Source organism: Sinocyclocheilus rhinocerous, unplaced genomic scaffold (genome assembly GCF_001515625.1).
Source record: "Sinocyclocheilus rhinocerous isolate Xijiao unplaced genomic scaffold, SAMN03320098_v1.1 scaffold705, whole genome shotgun sequence".
In the NCBI taxonomy this organism is placed as follows: domain Eukaryota; kingdom Metazoa; phylum Chordata; class Actinopteri; order Cypriniformes; family Cyprinidae; genus Sinocyclocheilus; species Sinocyclocheilus rhinocerous.
The window spans coordinates 1,233,683-1,240,795 of NW_015630576.1; the positions used below are offsets into that span (position 1 = coordinate 1,233,683).

A 7,113-nucleotide genomic window follows, 5' to 3' on the forward strand; every position below is an offset into this window, starting at 1 on the left:
GCTTTATTGGCATGACAAAAATACATTTTGTATTGCCAAAGCATTAAGACAACAAAGAGAATGGTTTAACATCTGAACATTTATTTATATATTATAACTAATATGGAAATGTCATATATGCCCAAAGATACATATAGGGGAAAAATAAATAATAAATTAATTAAATAAAAATAAATAATAATAAAAAATAAAGGCTCCAAAAGGGTGTTTTTACAGTGATGGCATAAGAACCATTTTTGGTTCCCCAAAGAACCTTTTAGTGAACAGTTCTTAAATGAACCATTTTGAAGAATATTTAAAAAATCTAAAGAACTATAAATAACCTTTTCTGCATTTGAATGGTTCCATGGATGTTCAAGGTTCTTCATGGAACCATTGATGCCAATAAAGAACCTTTATTTTTAAGAGTGTATAAAATTCTAATTCAAATAGTGCATTCAAAATATTAATAAAAAAGTAAAAAAATATTAATAAAAGAGTTTCATTTGCTTTATTTCAAAATTATGCTATATAATTCAATATTTAGGTGCTGTATGTATAGAGCTTCCAGTCAACTAAAGTAAAGCTAATGACTCTAATGCAAATGTATTATTTGTTAGATATAATTAGGAAAAAAAATCATACAGGTTTTGTAAAAGTGAAGCATTCAAAACAAGCGCTTGCCACATTATTCGTTTGTTTGTTTGTTTTTTTTTGCCAAGTTGTGCATTTTGCTTCTGCACATGTCGTTGTCTATGCAGCCACTATTTAAAGCTGTGCAAAGAACAATACTTTTCCCAGACAATATAACCAAGCCTACAAATGGGTTTCCTGTTTTGAATTTTGTGTCTCTGAATTGACACGTGGGAATTCGTTTGGTTGAACACATGAATATACATACTGGCAATCTCTCTTTTTTTATTTTATTTTTTTTGCAGTCGCAACACAAAAATGTTGTCATGGCAACTATGGATTTTGTAAAGATTGTGCTGAAGCATCTGTCTCCTTCATCCATCCTCCAACCGAACATTCTTCCTAAATTTTTCCTCCATCACTCTCTGGTTTCCCTGTACCTCCGGCGGGATGTATGTCACTTGTGACAGCGTATAATAAAGTTCAGAAACCCACTAATGACACCAGCAGGAGCTGAAATAGCACAATGGAGAAAGAACTGTTCATTACAAGCAGAAAGTCGGCAAGGTTTGTTTTTCCTGCGCTCTCTTTTTTAATTCTTTTGTCCCACAATGTCATCTGTTTCAGAAAATGCTGTGCCTCTTCAAAAGTTCTCTGGCCCACATATGGTAAAAAAAATACGACCGTTCTGAACTGATGATTCACAAACATGGCAGCAATGGTGGTTTGAAGGTAAGCAAAAGAAAATATTCAAAAACATCCACATATATTTGTGGACCACACACGTATCTTAAGGCACAAGCATAAACAATCATATACGCATACTCATGCATGACAATCTCGCAGCTAAAAGAGCACATTAATGCACTTCTGTATGAGTGATGATGAGCCATCTGATAATCAGACAGGCCACAGGGGGTGGGAGAAAAAACGGTAAAAAAGGATAAACACAAGGTGATTTATGACCAACAGTTTTGTTATGGCTGAGATCAGATAGGGATCATCTCCCAGTCTATTCAGCTTTAAAAAATAGTCTGACGACTGCCTTCCACACCACCAAGTTCATTCAGAACAGGTAAATAATCACAGAAATGACATAAAAAATTGTTCACGAACGCTGTTCTGTAACAAAAATACTAATATTGGAAATAGTAAGTAATATAATTAATTGTAAGAAAGAAATTATGGTTAAAAAATGAACAAATGTGTATTATGTAATATATTATTTATGTGTATGCTAATGTAAGCACCTTGACAAATAAGAAGTAAAGTAAATGTAAAACATTAATTAGAAATAAATGTTTAATATAATTGTTATAAACCAGTAAATAATAATGTAAATATTATAAATAATAATATTTTAATATTTTCCAATTAATTAAATAATAAAATTAACGATGGCGTTTATAATAAATATTCATATATGTGATTAATTTAATTTAATGAATTAAAAAGCACATCATGCAATTAATTTGATTACATTATTTAATCAATCAACAGCCCTAGTAAATTATAATAAGACAAAACCAGTGACGGCACCACAAACCTCAGATGTTTAAGTCGTACGTCTCATCTGTAACGCCCCCATGGGAGCTGCTTAAAGTTCCACTCTTTAACTCCACCACAGAGCAACAAATTCAGCTCCGCTTCCTGTTTCGGACCCCCCTGGGGGAGGACGGTCCCATGGGAAAACGTGTTGTTTGTGCTTTTACGAGAGCAAAAACATCAGCACTGCAGGGGTTTAAACCTTGTCATTCGTCATGTCGCTGCCTCTTGTAAAACTTACAGCGCTGCATCAGTTATAGGAATAAAAATGCTGACTGGTCCAGTGTCAAAGGTTTGACTTATAGCTCTTGCTATGCACTGCTGGGCTTTCAAAATCAGAGGAGAAATCACTGCCGTGTAAAAGGCAAGTAATGGCACACGGCCTTTAACAAAACCACACATGCAAAAAGCTGCTAGCGTAGCAGAGAATGTAACACTCAGCAAATACGGGGGAAAAAAACTGAAATGTTGATAATAGCAGGGTTGCAGTTAGCAAGGCAGGGTGCATTTAATCTAATAATTCAAATATCATTCCATTGCCTCTGACACAGGGTTTCCTACACTTGCAAAAGACTGCATACCACCCCATTAAACTGTGGGGCAGCCAACAGTTGGCCTACTGTGACAGTAATGCAGCTGGACACACTGGAGCTCTTTCTCAGGCACACATTAAAGGGCTTCTTGGACAACTTTACACTCAAACTAGATTTTTGTTTTGTTTATTTACTTATTTAAAATATGGTGCAAACCCAGGCAAAAGTTGCTGCTGTGATGCTAGGGTGTTATAAAGACAAGAGTTAAGCTATTCTAAGTATTTGTTAGGATGTTTCTATAGATAGATACAACAATAGATAGAACAACAGACAGACAGAAGAACAGATAGAATGAAAGATAGACAGAACGACAGCTAGAATGTTAGAACGATAGATAGATAGAGAGAGAGATAGAGATAGAGAGACAGACAGAACGATAGATAGAACAATAAAACACAGACAGATAAGACAGACAGACAGAATGACAGAACGATAGATTGAACGATAGAATGAACGTACGATAGATAGATAGATAGATAGATAGATGGTGCGGAATTAGAGCAGGGGGTTTAAAAACAGCAAAAAAAACAGAGAGAAACAAAACGAAAGACAGAAGCCGGGGTTCCATCCAAAGTTGCGAATTTAACTTGTGCGCAAAACTGGAATATCGCATAAAACATTTGCGAACAAGTATCCAACAAGTCAAAGAGAACAAAATCGTCACTTCCTGATAAACTGACAGAATGACAGAACGATAGATTGAACGATAGATAGACAGACAGACAGACAGACAGACAGACAGACAGACAGACAGACAGATAGATAGACAGACAGACAGACAGACAGACAGACAGAACGATAGATAGAACAATAAAACACAGACAGATAGACAGACAGACAGACAGAATGACAGAACGATAGAATGAACGATAGAATGAACGTACGATAGATAGATAGATAGATAGATAGATGGTGCGGAATTAGAGCAGGGGGTTTAAAAACAGCAAAAAAAACAGAGAGAAACAAAACGAAAGACAGAAGCCGGGTTTCCATCCAAAGTTGCGAATTTAACTTGTGCGCAAAACTGGAATATCGCATAAAACATTTGCGAACAAGTATCCAACAAGTCAAAGAGAACAAAATCGTCACTTCCTGATAAACTGTCACTATAAATCACTAACAAAAGTAGGAGAATATAATAATTTTCATATATAAAAAATTACTTGCGCCTCAGAGCGAGCAGACGAAACACAATGAATGCGGTCATTGCTTTTGGAGGTGGATGCTGCTGTTTGGAAACGCAGTCGTGCAAGACATTTCTGGGAGGCAATTATACAAAAATACTTTGATGACAGACTTTGCTTGTGCATTTCCGAATGACCAAAACAACATTTCAGATGCTGTGAATGAGATCGGTCCGCTGGTTAGTCAGGTTTTGCCATCCCATAGCCCAAAGTCACATGACTTTGTTGATGCGCTTGGAGGAATTTATTCACAAGATGCATTTCCATCTCCAGTTATTCGCATCAACCCTTTTTCGCACAAGTCAAAAACCACCTCAAGCGAGGGTAAAATCTTTTTTGTGAATTAAGGGATTTTTATTAGAAATTTGGCGTTTCCATCACTCGTTTCTTATGCGATACTTCAAAATGCGCATTAAAATAGGGCTACGGAAACATAGCTAGAGAGAGGAGACACCAAGCACAATTGGATGGGCTGAATTACATCTGCCCGCAAGCAATGCCACTCCAAAAAAAGTTCATGTCCGAAAATAACATCCCAAAGCTGGTTTGAGTTAACCAAGCAAAGCTCCGAGGCTCACAGGGAGGAGAAGACGGCTGCACGATGACAGGGTGGCTGTCTGAACTGGGCGGCACAACTAACAAGTCAAGCACCAAGCTGCGGACCGGCTGTGCTGGCGGTTTAGAAATAGAAGGCACAAGAAAAAAGAAAAAAACAACAACAAAGGGCCTTGCAAACAAACTCTTGGCTAAATAAATAGCCCAGAGAAAAAGCTGGTCTGTCATTGTGAGACATTTTAAGCATGAAAAATGCAGTGTCAAATGAGTGACTTTACCTTCCTAGTCATAAGCCACATTTGATGCTAACAATAAACATTTTAGTCATAAACTGACTGTTTCAGCGCATCCTGAAAACTGTCCTAAAAACCACACAACTGTAAAATTCTAAAATGTAACCATGACCTTGTTCAAATAGGCAGCAAAACTGCACTGTCTTTGCCTATAAGACTCAAATCATTTTTGTTTTTCCTATTTCTGAACATGAGAAACTTACATGAAATCATTTTTTTAGAAGTCTTATTAAAAAAAAAAAAACCTAAGTTGTTTGAAATCTGATTAAAATAATTTTTTATGAAATGTCTCAGTTTGAACAATCCGACATAATTATTTTCTTGTAATTTGTTGTCATTAAATGTACCCGCAGTGACAACAGCAATAAACATTTATTATGCACTGAAAAAAATGACTTCTTAACGAGAGTTTAATTAGTCTTTTGACTTGTTTTCCATTAAAAAATCTAACAGTCTTTAAAGCAAGATAAATTTACTTGAGCAACACAGGATAAGATATTAAGACTTGTTTATAGACAATGCATTTTTAATAAGGTTATTTTTACTTGGTTTCAACTTAATAAATGAAAATTTCTTCTATGAAACACAAAAGAATACATTTTCAGAAATGTCAGTGTTTTTTTTTTTCTTCAATGGTAACCAAAACAGTTCAGCTACCAACATTCTTCAAAATGTCTTTTTCTGTTTTCCACAGAAGTCTGGTTTAAAAACGACACGAGTGTGAATGATGACCTTTAAAACAAATCCAAAGTGACTTACACTGCATTCAGATATACATTTTATCAGTTCACCCATTCCTTGCCATTGCTAGCACTATGCTCTAGTATTTGAGGAGCTACAGGAATGGAAGACAAACATAAAAGGAAAACAGAATATGATGAGAATTGATGATATAGCGTCCACCCTTTCCCGTTTCCTAATACACTTAGATTTGTATACTGCCCTCATGTAAAACCATGTACAACCAACATGGAAGTGATAGCAAAAGCACTGAAGTCTAAACTGAAAAAAGGCTAAAGTTGGTCTGAAAATAAATGTATTTGCCCTGCAGTGTGAACAAAACCCATGTGACCACAACAAGGTAAGCGGTACTGATGATGACTGCCATCTGAAGGCCACAATGGCGTCCATCAATCATCGCTCCCACTTCCTTTCCACCAGCTCACACCATTCACACCCCGGCCATGCATACATCTCATCTACTCTGAGATCTCCTCTAATCGAGACCGATTACACCCCAGGCGGGTCTCCAGTCCATCTCCATCATTCTAATTGACACTCGGCCCGCGCGGGAGCGGCGCGTTCCCATGCATCAAAGGTAAAGAGTCGACACGTGCGTTATTGCCGGATAGAGTAAAAAGCGTTTGACATTCCAGCCTTCCTCTTGAAACGCCATGATCATCTTTCCTTCATGACAACCCTATCTCCATTTCCACCTCACCTTTCTCTTCTTTATTGTCCTCCTCTTCTTCTTCGTCTTCATCATCATCTTGTTGTTCTTCTTCCTGGTTCTCATCCTCACCTTCCTTGTCATCCTCAACTTCTCCCACCCAAACCTCCTCTCCATACACCTCTCTCTGTCCATCTCTTCCATCTCCAACGATACCCTGTGCACCTCTGGGACTGGTGCAGCATCCTGACTGCAGCAGGGACTGATCAGACAGGCTCAGACTGGACGTACAGGCCCGAGACGTACAGCAGAAGTGAGACATCCATTGCCTGAAAAGCGAAGAGGTCCGACTCGGTCTTGTCGCCCCTAGGCCGGCTCGTCCTGTGCGGTCGTACGGACGCGATCGCTTCCTCCTCTGCCACGTGCATCTGGCCCTAGTCCCGGCACATGCCTTCCTGACCGTCGAAGCGAAATCCATAATCCAAGCAAGTGGTTTTCCTTGCTTACAGCTGGGGTCCTGCTCCACAGGAGAACGGTGAGAAGGGAGAGTCTGATCTGTTCGATTTAAGGGCCCTTGCAGTCGCAAGGACTCGGCGGAAAATGAGCACCCTGCTTCTTTTCTCCTTCAGAACAGTTTGCGGCTGTCAGTGAATGGGGAGGAGAGGACTTTGACGGTGGTTTGGTTGCTCTGCTGAGCTTCAGAGAAACCGCTGGCTCGAGCTTTAACAGGAACCATGAGGAGTCTGAAGAGTCGGAGTCCAAACACCACAAAAGGAGGGAGGGAGCGAGCGAGAGCAGCAAGAAACCACTAAACCCATCGTTCTGTGTTCCTGGCTCAGTGCAGTTAAAAATGTTGGAAGGGCATGTGTTGCAAGCACAAGCAGAGAATGAAAATAACGTTAAACGAGAGTTTAGGAAAGGGTTAGGCTTACCGGTCCAGA

General features: G+C 38.6%; 1 protein-coding gene across 1 annotated transcript in view; it reads right to left on the reverse strand.

Moving 5' to 3' along the window:
* The window catches only part of LOC107740661 (protein TANC2-like), a 48,995-nt gene extending 42,345 nt beyond the window's left edge, over positions 1 to 6,650 (reverse strand). Inside the window, exon 1 of the mRNA XM_016553167.1 lies at positions 6,224 to 6,650. Coding sequence (XP_016408653.1) covers positions 6,224 to 6,650 — 427 coding nt within the window. The remainder of the gene's footprint in view (positions 1 to 6,223) is intronic.
* Positions 6,651 to 7,113: the final 463 nt, after the last annotated feature.